The sequence below is a fragment of the Hylobates moloch genome, unplaced genomic scaffold (assembly GCF_009828535.3).
Source record: "Hylobates moloch isolate HMO894 unplaced genomic scaffold, HMol_V3 SCAFFOLD_7, whole genome shotgun sequence".
Classification (NCBI taxonomy): Eukaryota; Metazoa; Chordata; class Mammalia; order Primates; family Hylobatidae; genus Hylobates; species Hylobates moloch.
This window is the reverse complement of record NW_026652282.1, coordinates 91,884,217-91,904,599: the sequence shown is the minus strand read 5'-3', so window position 1 is coordinate 91,904,599 and position 20,383 is coordinate 91,884,217. Positions and strand designations below refer to the sequence as shown.

The 20,383-nt window shown below is 39.8% G+C and overlaps 1 protein-coding gene across 10 annotated transcripts in view; it reads right to left on the bottom strand.

Annotated features, from left to right (window-relative positions):
* The window catches only part of TMEM164 (transmembrane protein 164), a 176,176-nt gene that overhangs the window by 126,612 nt on the left and 29,181 nt on the right, over positions 1-20,383 (bottom strand). Inside the window, exon 1 of one of the 10 annotated variants that reach the window (XM_032757453.2) lies at positions 1,981-2,661. The exons of the other annotated variants lie outside the window; for them this stretch is intronic. Coding sequence (XP_032613344.1) covers positions 1,981-2,064 — 84 coding nt within the window. The 5' untranslated portion in view covers positions 2,065-2,661. Of the gene's footprint in view, positions 1-1,980; positions 2,662-20,383 lie in introns of those variants that run through there. 10 annotated transcript variants of the gene reach the window in all.

Genomic DNA, 20,383 nt, shown 5'->3' with positions numbered 1-20,383 from the left:
GGGAACCCCTGGACAAGATCATTCATTCACCGGCCATATCATTATTAAGAACCTCCTATTACTTAAGAACCAGGCACTATGCTAAGTGCTGGGCATACTACAGTGAGTAACATAGAACATAGACATGGTCTTTGCTTCTGTGGAGTATTCAGTCTGGCAGAAGGGAAGATAAATGACATAAAGCATACAAATCACTCTATAATAAAAACGGTGATCAGAGCTTTGAGGGCTGTAACACAAAACACCAGTGAGAAGGGGTAGGCAAGAGGAGGAGGCTCCAGGCAGAGGGAAGAGCATAGCTAAAGGCTTAAATGACCCAGAGGTTACAAAGACGCGTTCAGGGAACTTAAAGTAGTTCCTTTTGCCTGGATAGTACAGAGTGCCAGAGGAAACATGGTAAGAAAAGATACTGGAGAGATGAGCAGAAAGGTCAGATCACACAAAGCCTAGGAGGCCTAGAAAAGGAGTTTGAATTGTTCCCTCCAACAATAAATCCCTATGATGCTGCTCAGAGAATGAAGCTGGGATGTATGCCTAGGATCACAGGTCTGAACCCTGAGGCTTTTCCCCATCAAAAATATTTTTAGGCATTCTGGTAAGGGGCTAGTGGGGTTGGCCTTCTACTCTACTTCACATTAAATAGGCTTTTGCCAGCTGGTCTGGGAACCTGAACCACAAGAAGAATATTGTATCCCTGGGAAAATGCAATCTGAATTCTAAATAGACTTCCAAAGAAACTTTTGCAACAAAATCCATTCAGCACTTGTTGGGGAATGTCTGGAAAGCAATGAAACACAGGACCCTGCTTTACTCCATAGAGACAGTTTTTGAAAAAAGACTCAACACTATAATGAGACCAGAGACTATATAGCCAGATTCTTAAACACAATATCCTCATTTTGATTAGTAGGGTTATATTTAGGTGCAACCATTAAATGGCATTATGCGGCGCCTATTAGATATTTAAATTACCACAAAACCCCAAATATGTCGGGGATGACTAGCTATTTTCACTCTAAAGAAAGACAATGCAGAAATGGAGAAGGTGGTCTCTTTAGAAGGAAACACGGATGCAAGCCAAGTCTGTAACTTAAACACAATCTTCCTGTGTCTCTGCCCAATCAACTCTTAATTATTCAGGCATTAATTCAACAAATGTTTGAGTGTTAAGTGTCATCTAATTTAGCATGCTGGCATCTCTATTTTTCTTCACTTTCCTTTCAGTAGACAGCCTTTAACTATCTGCACTTAGAAAAATACCTTCTGACACCTGGAATGCCCCACTTTCCTCTCCCCACCCACTCACTTGCTCTACAAATAGTGAGTGAAAGAGAAGTGTTGGTAATTTCCCAGAGCTACCCTCCAAATCCCCTCAGGCCATTTTACAGAGTAGCCTTTCTCAAAGTTGAGAGCACATAAATATCACCTGGAGTTGGGTGAGTTAAAATTCATATTTCCAAGCCAATTCTGTCCCCCACCCCAATATCTGGACTCAATAGTTCTGGGATAGGGCTCAGGAATTAGCATTTTTCCTTCAATGCATTCAAGGTGGACGGAATCAGCATTTTTAAAAAGCACACATGGTGACTCTGATGCAAGTGGGTCAAGAACCATACTTTGAGAAATACTATTGCGGACATTTTGGCTAGCTGAGTCCCAAATCCTGAAGAATGGTTGCTAGTGGCCCAACATTAAACTCAGCCAACAAGAAAGCTGGATGGCACCGACAAAAAGGAGGTACAATAGATGGGAGAGGAAACTAACAGCCTAGTCAATTGCCCCCAACTCTATTTTAGTTTTTTAAAAGATCCCATATTTTGACTTAAATCAAGCAAATGGCATTGCTTTTCCAGCAATCTCCTAGTGACACCAGAAGAGAAACTCAAACAGGCAGCATTTATTAACAGAATGAAGGTATAAAAGTAGAAGAAACAATGTTAATTTGCTTGGCCCCATCCCACCTTTTTTCAGCCTCCTTACCTCTCCTGCTAGTTGTTTCCATTTCTGTGACTGGATGCTGCTGTGGCAGGGAAGAGAGGCCAAGGTGGGGCAGTCTTCTATCATTCACATTAATGCTTTCCTCTATTACATGAATAATCAAGAGTTGACTGGAAAGAGGAATAAGCAAAAGGCAAATACTCTACTGAGAGGTTAAATAGGATAAAGAAGGCCCCCTGTTGGTTGAGAGCTGTGAAGTGATAAATGAACAGTCAGGATCCCTGCCTCTTTTCATTCTCACTGTTTGCCAGGAACACAGATTCAAAGCCCATAACGTCAGCACTGAGCTTGACAGAAATAATCAGGTATCTGTGTTTTTCCACTGTTCCCCATAATACCTAGAATAGTCTTCAGCACTTCATGTTAGCCTTAAATGTAAACCAACTGTTGTTGACTCAACCCAGAAGTCGATTGTAAAGGTAGGAGCCTAGATCTGGTCTGATAATTTCCATTGTGGGAAAACAGAGTCTCATTCAAGCTGGCTCAAGAAAAGGGAGGTTTGTGGAAAGAATACGGGTATCCCATTCGAATCCTAGGGTAGGATAAAGCTGGGCCTCAGGAGAACTGGAAAGTGGTTCTGGGTTCATGGTGTCTGTAGGAAACAGCTCTTCTGTCTCTCAAGGCATCTCTCTTCCTCCCTTGCAAGGTCTCTCTGTTTGCTCATGGTTTCTGTCCCTTCATAAAACTAGCTAGGACATGGACTGTCATGACTGCTCCACTCCCCATCATCTTTTGGCTCTTTTCCCTGTTACAAACTGCCTTAGGCTCTCAGCTTCCCAATTCTAATTTCCTAAGAGAGGAATACGAAAGGGCCAGCTCTCAGCTCATCAAGCCCATGTTACCTGCTAGGTGACAGATGGGCTGTCTTGGTGACAGGTGGCCACTCAGTCCAATCAACCTAAGCCAGGGAGGCAGGGTCTCTGGCACAGTTCATGGCTGCTGGCACCTAGCACAGCTGGCATAGAGTAGTTTGTCTGAGATATGGACCAGAAAGCATAGTAAAATACATATGATACAAGCCTGATCCTTAGCATGTAATTTGAAAGATAATGACATGTCCATTCATGAGCTTCAAACGCCCATAATCTTTCTTATAAAGGATAGTACCTGACCCCAACCCTAAAAACTTAGCCCCCTTTACCCCCATTAAATTAACTTCTTTAAACTGGTAAAAGAATCTAAATATGTCATATTACAGAGGAAACACCATTCTGCCAGCTCCCTGGGGTAAAGAGGGAAGGATAAGAGAGTGTAAGGCAGACAAATCCTGATAAACTGATACCACTGGCCTTTAGCCCATCTCTCTGCAAGCGTTCAGTCAGTTTGCTTTACACCCTATGATCATCTTATTCTCCTCTAAGTTTCTCCAAATGCCATGTGAGGTCAGTGTTCAATGTTAACTAGAACAAGGCAAGCAGCATCACAAACCAACAGATGGCAATTGAGAGCTTATCGTTCTTGGATTATTTCATTCCCTGGAGTGATACACGCCAGAGAGTAAAGCAAGCTATTTTGACAGCAACCTAATAACAGCTGTCTTCTTCCACTTCTTGGCTAACTCATCCCCCACATAGCCTTCTTTTCTCTTATCAATTCACTGTTGCAACAATAATAAATGCTACACCTGATGGAGTCATTAGGCACTTTCCTAGTGACAAGTGCCTAGGACAGAGGAGAAAACAAAGAAACACTGACAACCACTGAAAACTGACATATCAGGCCAAGGCATGTCAGCTCATGCCTGTAAGCCCAGCACTTTGGGAGGCCAAGGCAGGACGATCATGTGAGCCCAGGAGTTCTAAAATAGCCTGGGCAATATAGTGAGACCCCATCTGTAGAAAAAAGTAAAAAAAAAAAAAAAAAAAAAAAAAGCAAGGAATGGTGGCAGTCCCCGCTACTCAGGAGGCTGTGGTGGGAGGATTGCTTCAGCCTAGGAGTTCAAGGTTGCAGTGAGCTATGATCACGCCACTGCACTCCAGCCTGAGTGACAGAACAAGACCTTGTCTCAAAAACAAACAACAACAACAACAAAAAACCTGACAGATTATCACAGCAAGAAAACATGACAGTGGCCATCTCTCAAGATGAGGAACAGATGAGGGGAAATTAAAAGGTTGTATTTCCTGGAAAACAATGTTTCCCAAACTCAAAGCAGGGCCTAATGGAGATTAAGAAAGATTCCAAATAGGGTTTCAAAGACCAGAGCTGTAAAGCCCTAAAGACATGTGAAGGAATTTGATATGTAGTCTTATCTCTCAATTATCCCTGACTAGCTTAGTTTGAGTTTTCCTGTAACTCTTCCCAGTGCTCATGGATTTTTGTCTTATCGTTTCAGGTAAGTTATAGTAGCCTCTGGGGGGAGAAATGGAAAGTATAGTGCCACTATTGTTGGTACCCAACAGTAGTTTTCAACCTTTTTATCCCATGTGCCACCTATCATCACTTCTTCAAAATAGCCCTTCAAAATCCCTTACACCTCCTTCACACAAGGGATATTATGTAGCTGTTAAAATAAATGAAGTAAAGCTATTAAAATGAATGAAGTAGAGCTATACACACTGGCATGGAAAATAGCCTAACTATATTATCAAGTGAAAAGAGACTCAGATTATAAGAAATCATCCCATTGTTATTTTAAAAAAATGTGTAAAGAAAAAGCTCTGAAAGAATAAATGCTAGTTGTTAATAATGATTATCTCTGGCAGATGGGTTTATGGGGGACTTTCACTTTCTATTTTTGCCATTTCTCACTTGCTTAAATTTTTCTTACAAAGCATGCTTTTTTGCAACCAGGAAAAGGATATTTTTAACCCCTTACAGTTCGTTGATATGTGGTACCACCACAGCTTTAGTTTTCAATTCCAATTCGAACAGGATTTAGAGAGGATGGAGGGTACAAAGTAACACAGAAGCATCCCTGGGGTTAGAAGAAAGTAGTCTACTCTGTTTATAGTAGTCAACACTCAGTAAGTAAATTCCGCTAATGGGATAGAAGACAGTGCGGTAAAGAGATCAAACACATGGGCTCTGGGGTCTGACTTCAAGTCCCAGCCTACTACTAACTTATTCTACATTTCTTCCTCTATTTACTGATAATATCTATTAATACTTGGAACACGTCCAGCATATGATGTGCTCAACAAATAATTATTCTTACTTTTATTGAAGGAGCTAAAGTGTTGTAATTGAAAATTATTTTCATTTACTTTTAGTTATGTCTAATTTAATTTAAATAGTTTCAGTGTAGACACTGTGATAAATATGCCTCTGTGTTAGTTTTATTCTACACCATAGGGTGGTGAGTTAACATTCTGTTGCATGCTGGAAGCCCAATAGCACTGGCTAGAAAGAGTTGATTTGTGTACATCTCTTCCCAACTCCTTTGTTACCTTAGTGAGGGGCCAGACTGGTAGCTTGAAATTGACCATGGAAATTGGCAAATGCCATAAATCAGAGCTTTAAACATTTACCACACACCACTGTTAACATCTGAAGACCCCTAATTGAGAATACAAACTCCAGGGGTGATATTAGTTAGCAACTGAAATGTCTAATCAAAGCCTACAATCAAGAATTCCTCGCAACAAAAACCTAGGTTTTTCAAAAAATGGGCAAAGAATTTGAACAAACATTTCTCCAAAGAAGATATACAAATGGCTAATAAGCACATGAAATAAAGTTCAACATCATTAGTCATCAGGGAAATGCAAAACAAAACCACAATGATATACCACTTCATACTGCTAGGATGGCTATAATTTTAAAAATAGAAAATAACAAGTGCTGGTGAGGATATGTAGAAATTGGAACCCTTGTACATTACTGGTGGGAATGTAAAGTGGCCAGTTGCTGTGGAAAACAGTTTGGCAGTTCCTCAAAAAGCTAAACATAGAATTACCATATGACCCAGCAATTCCACTCCTAGGTATATACATACCCAAAAGAACTGAAAACAAGGACTCAAACAAATACTTGTATGCTGACATTCACTGCAGCATTATTCACAATAGCCAAAAGGTAGAAACCTAAATGTCCACTGACAGATAAATAAAATGTGATCTATACATACAATGTAATATTACTCACCCTTAAAAAGGGAACAAAGTTCTGATACATGCTACAACCTTGAAAACATTTTGCTAAGTAAAACAAGCCAGACATAAAAGGACAAATATTATATGATTCCACCGATAATAGGTTCCTAGAATAGGCACATTTATAGAGATAGAAAGTAGAACAGTGGTTACCATGGCCTGGGGAAGGTAAGAATTGGAAGTTATTGCTTAATGTGTACAGAGCTGCTGTTTGGTGTGATTTAAAAAAAAAAAAAAGTGCTAGAAATAGGAGTGGTGGTTGCATAACATCCTGAATGAAATTAATGCTACCGAAGTGTACACTTAAATATGCTTAAAATGGCAAATTTTGTATTTTATATGTATATAACCACAATTTTTTTTAAATGTAGTATACGAAAACCACTGAATTATACACTTCAAGTAGGTGAATTTTATGGTATATGAATTATATCTCAGTAAAGCTGCTCTTAAAAAATCCTACAATCAAGGCACAGAGGAATCTTTGGGGGTGGTGGGAATATTCTCTATCTTGACTGGAGTGTTCCTAGAACTGTATGCATTTGTCGAAACTCACAGAACTATACCATTAGAAGGGTGAATTTTACTGTATGTTAAATATACCTCAACTTTTTTCTAATGGGGAAAAAAGTCACACACGCTTCAGCTCTGAAGTACTTCTGATCGTCTGTTTGTTACAACAATGGATACTAGAAATATTTCATTAGGGAAACTGCCTAGTGTTCAAGACAGGTATATCATTTAGAAATATTCAGTTGCTCCCACTTTTGCATGAATTGGATATAAGACTCTGGTTAGCCCAACATTCTTCACCCCTTTAAAATGACACCTTAGGCTCAGGAGTCCCAACAAATCTTATGTCCAGACACTTAATGGAGGACTCAGATGTGCCCTCTAATTAGAAGGTAAGCTGACTCCTACTGCTAAAATATCATCACATCTATCTACGGTGAACCTTTCACACAATATGGTGGTTTGCAAAAAAAGTACTGGAATGTCTCTGGGTGTACAGGTCAGGCTGTGTAACTGTCTTGTGCCTGATTATTAATAACGTTACGTGGCAGAATTTAATCAGAATTCCTTTCACTGTAATCTACTGGCTATGGGGGAAAAACCTATAGCCCTTACCTACCTCTTACTATTGGAGATTAATGATACCTACCAGAATAGAGTGTAATTAACTGTGGAAAACCAAATTGGCTCAGATCAATTTACAACAAACATTTTTGAAACTTCTGTACAAACAGGGGTCTGATCTGATAATTCACTTAAGTAAAACCATAAGAGAAGCGACAAAGAAACAATCTACTTTTCCATTCTGGCTATATGGGCTAGTGCGGGTTAGGGAGTAGGGTTGTGTTTGTTACTTATTTATGAGGTAACACTATTAAATGGATTTGTTTCACAGAAACATTTCCCACTTAATTTGTTGCCTGCCCACCTGTTTTATCCAAAGAGTCAGTCAAATAGGGATCCACAAAAAAAAGATGACATTTAGCAGTGGCATTTCTTCAAATCAAGCTGAAAGGGCCCAAATATTAGTGTTCAGCTGTGCCCACTAGCCTTGGAGGCAACACGGTTACTTGTCGCTAAGCCATAGGACTTCAGCCCAAGCAGCAGGTAACCCCAGAGGGTGGCTGAGCAAAGTTGGAAAAGGAGGTTTCAACCAAGGCAAAGACCAGCAGAAGGGACTAAGGAAAGAATTCATTCAGTTTGCCTCCATTAAAATACAGAGGGAAAAAAAAGATTCATTCAGTTCTTTTTTCAAATCATATTACCCTGCATCTTGTCATCATGAAAAGTGATTCTGTATACAACTCCTTAAAATACAGATAGAGAAAAGCTGCTGGGAACCGGTATGCTGATGGAACTCGCTGAGTTGCTGCTACAGCTCTGAGGTCTTAAGTCTCTGGGAACTTAGATCAAGGGAGACCATGACACTGGTTCCATTTCCCTGAGTATTTTATAAAAGGAACATACCCAGTCGTTCTACTAAAATGTAAAAAATAGGTAAACTGCTTGAAGCAAACCTATATATAAAAATCAAGATTTAACAACCAAGAAATTCAAAGGCTACAATTCACATTACCAAAGGAGTTTGTCTAAAAGGCTCTCCGTGGAATTTACTTTTTGCAAGCTGCCTCTCTGCACTAAAAGTAGGATTTAACATACAAATTTGTATCATAAACAGTTTTTCAAGAGTATCTTCTCATTCTAACAAAAGAGATAGCAACAGAGACGAGTAAATTTGGAGAGAATGCCTTAGAGTTGGCTCTTAGAAGGAAGCCCCCTTAACATTTTATTTTAATATCTATGAATGAGTCAGCACTGCCCCTATTTGCTAGAATCCTCATTAGGGCAGTAGACATGGAAACACCCTCAGCCTTGCTCAGGGATTTTGAAGACAATGCTCCACACCCTCACCCTCTGAGCCATCCCCAACCCCTTATCCACACACATCACACATACCACTCTCAGAAAACCTTGCCCGGGCAGTACAAAAATTCAATATCCAGACACACTGAATCCCTAGAACAAAATCTGCTAAGTGAAAGCTAGTTAGTTTTATAAGGAAAGTGATGGCATAACTGATTTCTGGTGTTATTTCTGAAGATTAAAAGATCAACTGGAAAGCTTTCCTTAAATGAGGCCAACAGAGCATCCCAGGTTGGGGGAACATGACACTTAAGTATGGAACACAAGGTTTCCTTCACTCAAAAACAATATCCATCCCCCGCCCTCACTCCCATACTGCAGAAAGCAGAGGCTATTTTCCTGGGAATGTGCTCTCCGAAAGGCCAGCAGAAGGCTGTCATCTATCCATCCATCCATCCCCCATTCCTACCTTCAGACAGGACAGAAACCTCTCCAACAGGGCGGCAATTGCTTTAGATTTCCTTGGCAAAGGCCGCTCTCCAGTTTTCCTTACTCATCCAGCTCTCGAGTTTTCCTTACTCATCTTGACCTAAGAATCCCTCTGTCAAGAAAATCTGTCTCATTAAATCCCTCACACCCAATGTCTCTTGCCCTGAGGATAAATATCTTCAGCTTCGGGAAGGCAAAAGCAAGCATGCTGAGGGATGAGAAAAAAGGATGTTGGGACAATGAGCTTAACCCTATGGTTGTTACAAACATAAATGACCTGCTTTAATAATAACAACTACCTTTTATTGAGTCCTTACTGGGTCCCAGGAATCATGCTGTACAGACACTCTCTAATCTTTACAACAATCATGCAAGGCAAGCATTATTATCTCCATTTTACAGACAAGTAAACTGAGGTTCAAAGAAATTAAGAAACTTCCCCAAGTTCAAACAGCTAGCAAGTGACAGAACCAAAATTCTAGTCCACTAGTGTCTGATTCCAGTAGTATCCATGCCTCAACCCTTAAACTATATACCACCTTCATGATCAAAAGAGAAATCAAATATAATTGATTTTTGTAAAAATCTTAAGTGTGAAGCTCAAAGCAGTTTTTTAAAAAAATTTCCCCTTCCCCCCCGTCCCATGATAACTCAAGGCAAGAACTTTTCTCTTTCCCTGAATTGAGCATCAGTGAGGAAGCTGCTTCACTATGCCAAGGGAGAAGTGCTACTCACAGTTACCTAGTTGTCTCTCAAGAGCAGGAGAGAAGGTGAGGTGAGATATGCTGGGGTAAGGTGGAGTAAGGTGAGGTAAGGTGGGTTGAGGAGTGGTGATGCCAGGTGAGGTGAGGCCCACACAAGGCAATGGCCCCTGTCAATTATGAGCAAGGTAGAAGGGGCACTCAGTTCTCAGTTGCAAGATCTCCTGACACTGGGAGATTTAATTGTCAGTTGTGTCCCAAAGCCCCTCCTGGGTCAGAGTTTCTGAAGACTTACTAGGTATGATTTAACTGGAGCATATTTTCCCAAAAGGGAGGCTGTTCCTCAGCTGGACCATCTCCCTGAGCCAAAGTGGGCATGGAGGGTGGGAGTACAGGTAGGGTAGAGAACGAGGGTAGCTGGGCTAGCTGGGCATGTGGGAGAGTGTGAGAAGAGAGAGAATCCCTTTAATAGTGTTTTTCTTTTTCTTAAAAATGAGTCCAAAGGCTGTTTTTAGGAATATGATAGTTAATGATTAAGTCCAAGTGCTAAGGTCACGATGCAGTTATGGAAATATAAGCAATCTAATAAAGGACGGAGTGAGGGCAGTAAGGAGTAGGTAGTGGGAAGGAATATTAATTCAACTTAATTGAAAAGTTAACTTAATTTAAAGGTTAAAAAATGAGATTGAAAATATTCTCCTAACAGTAAAATGAGAAATTTGCTATCAGCCCTTAAAGGAAGCAGGCAAGTGAGAACAGAATGAATGGGCTCCCAGATTGTTTCTGAAGAGTCAAAGAGCCATTCAAGACACACCTTTCAAGGCACCAGGGTCACAGATGAAAATTTTGCTTGTGGCTAAGCAGAGGTGACTGGCCTGCCTCCTGTCACACAGGCGGCCATTCTCCACAGCCCCCCAGCTACAAGCCCTCCACAATATATGGTGGTGTATATCTGAACCACAGGAAGGCACACAATAACTGGAAGCTAATGCAAAAATAAATCATTTGTGTTTTCTGATGTGGCTGGGTTTTGATGGAGTCCGTGAATCACTACTGCCCAGCCCTATCCACTGAAGGAGGGGCCAATAACTCACATCCTTTCCCAGCAGCTTCATACGCCTGGCAAAGGTGACCTTGCAACACCACACTCATCTGTCACTCCTCTTTTCATGAATCTTTAATGGTTCCCTATCACCAATACTATCATGTCCAAATGTCTCCTCTAGGTATTCCAGCTTATTGTACTCTGCCTCTACCCTACCAATCTGGCATCATCTCCTTTTTCTCACAACATACACCTCCCACTGGAATCAGTTTCCATTTTGAACCAAACTTATGGCTTCCCCTCTCTCTCTCTCTATGGTTCTACCAGGGTCTAGACTGCCTCTCCAAAATTCCAGAAAACTACAATGTCAATGTTACCATGGGTCACTATACATACTCAGCTTCTTTTGGCCATAAAAAAGAGACCATAACTTTAAATATTCTACATTATCCTGCACTGTCCCATATGGTTACCACTAGCTACATGTGGCTATTTAAAGTATTTAAAATTAGTAAAACAAAAAAAAAAATCACTTCCTCAGTTGCAGTAACCACATATACAGTGCACAATAGCCACATGTGGCCAGTGACTACCATATCAGACAGTGCAGATATAAAACATTTCCATCATCACATAAACTTCTACCAGATACACAACAGAATAGCCTAACATATGCTAAAATTGTTTTTTATCACTACTTGGAAAATTTGATGACTCAAATTTCACAAAAAAGAGTGACTAGGACTTATAGATACAGCCCATCTTAAGTAACCAGCAAAGCATCTCTTATCAGTGATCCCAATCCCTTCTGTAAACATCACAAGTAATTGCAACATCGAATTTTTTGAAAGGTCATCTGCAGCAGACCTCAGGCACCTTTCAACATAGCTCTGGTAGGCTAATCGGCCCATTGTACACTAAGCTCTCTACTAGGCTCTGGGAGTCAATGCAAAGATAACATTACCCAGTGTCCATGCCATAGGCATAAAAGCCAGTACAGAGATAACCACAAAAAGGGGCAGAAAGAGATAAGTACCACAAGAGAGGTACACAGTGCTACAGGGATTCAAAGGCAGAGAGATCATATTGAGTAGGAGGAAATAGGGAGGACTCCACAGACAGGTACATGAATACAGATAGGATTGAGCCCTAAAGAATGAGTAGAATTTTTTAACAGAAGGAGCCAGGAAGATGAAAGGGGGGAACTGCATGAGGAAAAGGAGAAGCAAGTTAGGGCCCAAGGTACATTTATGTAAAACTGAGCCAAAGAAGAACTATGTGATCCCATTCATCATTCAACAATCATTTGAAACTTTTTCTCCAATCACCTTAATAATCAAAGAATTACACATTAACTTAGATGCCATTTTTTTAAAATTTGCTTTAAAAAAAAGATTTTGCTTTAGTGACAATGTCTGATGTTGGTGAGGATGAGTTGGAAGAGGTTCTCTTTGTCCCCACTGCTAGTAGGAATGTACATAAGCACTACCTTTAAAAAAAAGAGTTTAATCTTTAAAACATCCATACCCTGTCCTGGAATCTATTCAAGAAAGTGACCTACAAAATAATGTGAAACACAAAAAGCACTTTGGGAGGCCGACGTGGGCGGATCACTTGAGATCAGGAGTTCGAGACCAGCCTGGACAACATGGTAAAACCCCATCTCTACTATAAAACACAAAAATTAGCCAGCCGCGGTGATGGTAGCCTGTAGTCCCAGCTACTTGGGAGGCTGAGGCACGAGAATCGCTTCAACCTGGGAGGCAGAGGTTGCAGTGAGCTGAGAGCATGCCACTGCACTCGAGCCTGGGTGACAGAGCAAGAATCCATTCCCCCCTAAAAAAAACAAAAAGGAAATGACTAGGTAAATTATGATCCAGTTACAGGATGGAGTACCACATAGGCATTAAGAGTTATGCCGACAAGTTTTAAATAACACAGGAAATGTTTATGAGGATGCTTAGTGAAAAAAATCAGGTATAAAATTGGCAATATACAGTATAGACACAAGCACGTAAAATAATATGAAGAGAAGAAGGAGAATAAGCAAAAATGTTAACATTTTTGTGGCAAGACTATGAGTGATTTTTATTTTCTATAGCAGTGTTCAGCAAACAATAACCCGCGAACCAAACGTGGCCCACTGACTGATTTGTATATAGTTTTAGTAGAACACTGCACACACATTCACTCACATACTGGCCTTATCTGTAGCTGCTTTTGTGTTTCAATAGCAGAGTTGAGTAGTTGTGGCAGACACAGCATGGTTCACAAAGCCTAAAACATTTACTATCTGGCCCTTTACAGAAAAAGTCTGCCAAATTCTTTAGTTTCCAAATTTTCTATAATGAGTATGCATTGCTTTTGCAACCTTTTTCTAAGAGGTCTATTTCCACATCATGAAGGGCCTTAAGGAACAGCTCACCAATTCTGGATTTTATTTTGTAAGTAACTGAGAGCACTAGAAGTTTCCGAGGAGGGTTGAACATGATCTGACATGATGCCAACTAGTAAAACACAGAACACCAAGTCACATAAAAAGGTGAAATTTAAACTATATGCCAGGCAAATTCTATGATTCATCAAACAGCTGTGATTCTGGGCCACTTCTCTTTTACAGGAGAAGGTTAGCCTAAGATCTGGCTTATTATTTTCAGTCTTCCTCCTCTGAATGAACTCTATGACACGGCCTCCTCCCAGTAACAGTGACCAATGGAATTTTTCCCTCCAAAGAAGTTGGGTGGGCGGTGGGGCAGGGGGAATACAAATTTGTGAGTTTTGCCTGCAGAGGCAGTTTAAAAGTTGAGGGTAGTTATTATTCCTGTCCTCTTGGAGTCAGTCCTCCATTTTCCAAGCTTTTCCCGGTTTCCTACTTTACTGTACTGTTCTGGAAGTATAAGGGGAAAACAGGAAGATGGTACTGGGTAAAAGTGGGGATCAGGGAAAAGCAAAAAAGGAGAGATTAGAAAGTATCTGATTCTCTGCCTCAAGAGCCCTCAAGGAGTCCTCAGATCTACCCATCCTCAGAACCTGATGAAGAAGACCCTGAGACATATCCCCAGTGAATATGGGCCATCTGTTTGGTTTTACCTTTAGGAAAAGGAAAGAGCTATCTTTCTAAGAGAAAGCCTCTATATCCACAAGCTTCCTCCAGATGCTAGATGCCTTAGCTACCTGCCTGATACCTACTTCCCCAGGGGAACTACAAATAACCAGCTCATACAAATGACTGTTTACTCATTCTCTCAGGCATGAACACAGTCAAAGGATAGAAATGGTCTGAAGTGTAGTTTCTTTTCAAATAAAACATACTACCAATCACAAAGATTAATCACCTACAGAATGAGAAACTCCAAACTACCATCATCAGGTTCGGATGGCATGAAAACACAGTGAATAGGTCTCTGGGTTCTTTTTTTCCTGTAAAGAAACGACATTTTTTGCATTCCAGCAAATTTTGGCTGCGAATTTCATTTGGGCACCTTATAAAATGGAACAATTTGCATGTAACTCTGCTAGCTTTTTTTTCTTTGAATTTATTTATATTGTCTTTTATTGGTTAGAGAGAGTGAGAGAAGAGACAGAATGCACTGAGGTGCTCAATTATTTAACAGATCATACTTAACATTTTATATTTTAACATAAACCCGTGCCAACAACTGTTCTCATGAGCTTTCTAAACCATTAAGCTACACTGCTCCCTTCTTCTAAATCAAATATAAGTAATTTGTTGTCATAGCAATGCTTCTTCCTACTCCAAAACAGTTCAATACGTGCTTTGTTTTAGCCGGCAACTATCTGTCTACCAAAATTGGCCATAATCTTCCATCTCCTTGACAAATGTCTTATTAAATTTAGCTGCCTGGCTTTTACAGTCATCAGGGGACTGTATTTCTATGGCACCTTCTAGCACCTGTACAGGAAAGGGGCTTGCAGGAGCTCTCAGGAACTGCCTGGAAGCATATCACAGCTAAGTCACTAGGTGACAGCCCATCTCAGTAGTCATGATGACAACAATCCTTGGCATTATTATTCAGCTTTACAGTTTATAGAGTGCTGTCATCCACTTTACTGTATTTGAGGTAGTACTAGATGAAGCTTATATGCTTCAATTCCCTGCATCAGGTAACTACTGTGCATATCAGTAGTTAGTTATGTTCTGTCCTTTATTCTCTGAGTTTTGAGTTCTGCTTGTCTACGCTTTTCACGTGGTATATATTAAGCTAATGAAGGCAATTAACTAAGCTTTTAGAAGTGCAAAAAAACAACAACAACAGAGGCACAAGATACCATTGTGTCAGTTCCTTGTGCAATGGACCACTGACAGATATTAACTAACTGTTTAGACAAACACACAAAGCCACACTGGAGAGTCAGGGCCAATATTAAAGCTAATCTCATATTTATAGGGCATGTTACAGTTTACAAAGCCATTTCACAAAAATGATCTCATTTGAACTATACCTCTTGTCCATCCATCACCCCAACACACATAAACATAGCTAGATCAGGATGCGTGTACCTAAAATATTATTTTCTGCCTTATATTTACCCATTTTTAAATAAAGATGAGTAATTGGTATTTTTAATTCCAGTTCCTTCAACCCCTGACCTTTACTTCATGCAGCCATATTCTGTAAAATCTGGAGCCCTCTCCCCCATCAAGTTGGATTTTTTTTCACACTACACTTTTGTGAGAAATGCAAATTTAAAGGAAAAGATCAGAGAGTGAGAAGGAGATATTCTTTCACATTAGCCAAGGTCTTTACATATGTAACAAACCTGCACGTTGTGCACGTGTATCCTAAAATTTAAAGTATAATAATAATAATTTTTAAAAAAAGAAAGAAAAAGAGCAGGACTAAAAAAGTTGATCTCATAGAAGTAGAGAGTACAGTAGTAGTTACTAGAGGTGGGGAAAGGTAGGGGGAAAGGAGGGATTAGGGAGACATTGGTTAATGGATACGTGTATCAAAATCTCACACTGTACTCCAAAAATATATAAAATATTATGGGTTAATTAAAAATAATAACAATAAGCAAAAAAACCTTTTTAAAATTATTACAAAAAGGAGGACTAGGGCAGGGCACTGCAGCTCATGCCTGTAATTCTAGCACTTTGGGAGGTAGAGGCAGGAGGATCACTTGAGGCCAGGAGTTCGAGACCAGCCTGGGCAACATAGTGAGACCCCCATCTCTAAAAAAAATATAAAACATTAGCTAGACATGGTGGTGTGCATCTGTAGTCCCAGCTACTTGGAAAGCTGAAGTGGGAAGACAGCTTGAGCACCAGTTTGAGGCTGCAGTGAGCCCTGATCGTGCCGCTGCACTCAAGCCTGAGTGATAGAGTGAGACATCAACTCTTTAAAAAATGTTAAAACCCAAATGCCCATCAATGATAGACTGGATAAAGAAAATGTGGCACATATACACCATGGAATACTATGCAGCCATAAAAAACAATCAGTTAATGTCCTTTACAGGGACATGGATGAAGCTGGAAACCATCATTCTCAGCAAATTAACATAGGAACAGAAAACCGAACACCTCATGTTCTCACTCATAAGTGGGAGTTGAACAATGAGAACATATGGGCACAGGGAAAGGAACATCACACACCGGGGCCTGTCGGCAGTTGCAGGGAAAGAGGAGGGATAACATTAGGAGAAATACTTAATGCAGACAAAGGGTTGATGGGTGCAGCAAACCACCATGGCACATATATACCTATGTAACAAACCTGCACGTTCTGCACGTGTATCCCAGAACTGAAAGTATAATTAAAAAATTTAAAAATTATAAGACACAATGTACCATAATAGTTCCTTTTGAAAAGAATGTACTTCTTTTCTTTTTTTCTTTTTTTTTTTTTTTTTTGAGACGGAGTCTTGCTCTGTCACCCAGGCTGGGGTGCAGTGGCACGATCTCAGCTCACTGCAACCTCCGTCCCCTGGGTTCAAGCAATTCTACTGCCTCAGCCTCCCTAGTATCTGGGATTACAGGCACCCACCACCACACCTGGCTAATTTTTGTATTTTTAGTAGAGATGGGGTTTTGCCATTTTGGCCAGGCTGGTCTCGAAATCCTTGATCTGCCCGCCTCGGCCTCCAAAAGTGCCGGGATTACAGGCGTGAGCCACTGCACCCAGTGAATGTACTATCTTTTAAATGGCAACTGTCTCTTGATCCGTTGGCCTTTTCACATCTGAACAATAATAAAACCCACATTTAAAAACATGAAAAAAATGTTTAAAAAAAAAAAAAAAAAAAGAGGCCGAAGGAGATGGCTCATGCCCGTAATCCCATCACTTTGGGAGGCAGAGATGGAAGGATTGCTTAAGCCCAGGAGTTCAAACCAGCCTGGGCAACGCAGTGAAACCCTGTCTCTATAAAAAATACAAAAATTAGCCAGGTGTGGTGGCACGCACCTGTAGTCTCAGCTACTCGGGAGGCTAAGGCATGAGGATCACCTGAGCCCAGGGAAGTCAAGGCTACAGTGAGCCATGATCATGCCACTGCACTCTAGCCTGGGTGACAGAGTGAGACCCAGCCTCTAAAACAAAACAAAACAAAAAACAGACAGAGAAAAAGAGAGAGAAAAAGGGAGAGAAGAGAACAGGTCAGGGAGACAGATTACCAGAAACTTTCACTTTTGTTTTATATGTTTCTATATTTCTAATTTCTTAATTTGTGATCATATGCTACTTCTATAATCAAAAAATAAAGTTTTTTTTAAAAAAAAAGAGACAGAGAAGTATTGTTACATTCAAATGAAAGAACACTTGAAACAGGGGACCCTAACTGGGTCACCTGCTCCCCCTTCATTGAAACTCTCTGAGTAGTAAGGAAGGGCTAGCAAAGAGGACCAGCTCAGAGTGCTTATTTAGGAAACGCAATCAGAATCAGGAGCTACTGCCCTAACAGAGCATGAAAATAAGATTTCACAGCACCACATAGGCTCAAGAGCTGGAGCTGAAAAGTTCCATTCCCACCCATATGTGACCAAATGTAATTTGTCTCTCTGTATGCCTTCCAGCTTCACATAGTCTGATTCCATTCGAAAATCTAATAAAAGGGGGAATTGCTGACATCATTTCTGTTGCTTGATCCTTGTGAACACTGTCTTCTATAGACTTTATTTTTGTTTCCTGCAGAGCAAGTGAGGGAACTAATAAATTATTTAGAATCCCTATGCAACTATTATTTCAATTTCTCCACACCTCACTCTGTCAGGGGAAAAGGGAACCAGTCATTGAACCTAAAAAGCAGAGAGGTAACAGGATTTGGCTCAGGTCTCATAGAAAATACTAGGCAATAAGAAGAAGAAAGTCCAAGGGTCTGAAACATGTCTGACCAACCAGAAGTAATGTCTGTAAGGCCCATGAAAAATAAAGCTTTCCTTCCCAACCTCTCATGCATCCCAGAAGGAATGCAGCTCTTAAGAGTGTTTTTAACAACGACAAAAGCCTCTGGCACTTGAGGATATGAGGGTGTTAATTTTGTTTGGCAATGTCAAATCTAAGAATTCTTTAAGAAGGTGCAATTTTGATTTTAAGGGTGTTTCTTCCCTGGAGCTGAAAATCCAATTTACCCAGCCCACCCAGAGGGATGCTTTCACCATTACCAAGACACCCTTATAGCATGTAGATATATCCACACTCTAAGTTGCCACGGGACCCCTATATTGAACATTTGATCAATAGATGTAACAATAAATGCAAAAATTAACATACTATACCTAATAACACAACCTCAAAAATATGTAAAGGTTAGCAGTACTAAAAGAAGAAATAGATAAATCTACCTCTGTGGTGGTAAACTTTTAAAACTCTCCCAGTAACTGATAGATTAAGCAGAGAAAAAATAAGGTAAGGTGATTGAAGAGCAGCAAGATTAACAAGGTTGATCTAGTGGACACTGTATCATACTGGGCCACAAAACAAATCTCAACAAAATTCAAAGAAACAGAATATACAGATCACATTCTCTCATCACAGTGTTATTAAGTTAGAAATCAGCAACAAAAAGATGACTTTCAAAACGTTTAGGAAAAAACTGTTAATCCTTCTAAAGAACCCGTGAGTTAAGAAAGCACAATGGAAATTCCAAAATACTTGGAACTGAGCAATAACAAAATGTTATAACATATCAAAATTAGTGGAATGTAGCTAAACAGTAGGTAGCAAAAATTATTAACCTTTTAATTCATATAGTCAAATAAGAAAGTCTAAAAATAAATAAGCTAAGCATCCCACCTAAGTTAGGAAAAGAACAATGCGAGACATAACTCCAAAGAAAATATGAAGGACAAAACAGATTTTTAAACTAAGCAGCAATTAACAAAATAGAAAACAAACATATAATAGCTCCATCAACAAAGCCTCAATTATTTCCTATAAAAGATAAATAAAACTTACAAACTACTGGTGAGATTGATTTTTTTAGTAGTAAATAATAGTATGAGAGAAAAGGAAGAAATCTTTTAAATATCTGTAGTGTTTATAGTTAAGAGGCTATTAACAATTTTAAACCAATAAATTTGAAAATTTAGACAAAATGGTCAAATTCCTAGCAAAACATAAATTAAAGACACCGACTAAAGAAAAATAGAATGTCTGAAAATTCCTATAACCATTAAAGAAATTGAATCAGTAGTCCATAATCTTCCCACAAAGACAATATCAAAGCCCAGATAGTTTTATAGGCAAGTTCTAACAAACCTTTAAGAAACAAATAACTCTGATCTCATGCAAACTTTTCCAAAGTTTAGAAAAAGAGGAAGCAGCATTGGCCAATCCATTTTATGAAGCCAGCATAAACTTAATAAGAAAACCTGACAAAGGCAGTATGAAAAGTGAAAACTAGAGCCAGATTCACTCACAGATTTATTTTATTTTATTTTTTATTTATTTATTTTTTTTGAGACGGAGTCTTGCTCTGTCGCCCAGGCTGGAGTGCAGTGGCATGATCTCAGCTCACTGCAATCTCCACCTCCCAGATTCAAGCGATTCTCCTGTCTCAGCCTCCCGAGTAGCTAGGACTACAGGCACACACCACCACGCCCAGATAATTTTTGTATTTTTAGTAGAGATGGGGTTTCACCATATTGGTCAGGCTGGTCTCGAACTCCTGACCTCAGGTGATCCACCCACCTTGGCCTCCCAAAATGCTAGGATTATAGGCGTGAGCCACCGCGCCCAGCCCACTCACAGTGTTTAAGAATACCATGTAAAATACTAGCAAACCATATCCAGGAACAACAAAAAAGATAATACATCATGATCAAGGTGACTTGATTCCGGGAATACAGAGACAGTTTAATATTAGAAAATCAATCAGTATAACTGACCACACTGAAAGACTAAAGAACAAAAGCAATATGATCATCTCAACAGATGAAGAAAAAGCTTCTGATAAAATGCAACATCCATTCATGATTTTTAAAAAATCTTAGCAAACTTAGAATAGGAGGGAACTTCTATAATCTAATAAATAATACCAACAAAAAAATTATAGCAAAGATCATACTTTATGATGAAACACTGAAAGCATATCCTTTAAGGCAGAAAACAAGATAAGAGTTGCCCAACATTGGCTGGGCGCAGTGGCTCACGCCTGTAATCCCAGCACTTTGGGAGGCTAAGGCGGGTGGATCACGAGTTCAGGAGATCGAGACCATC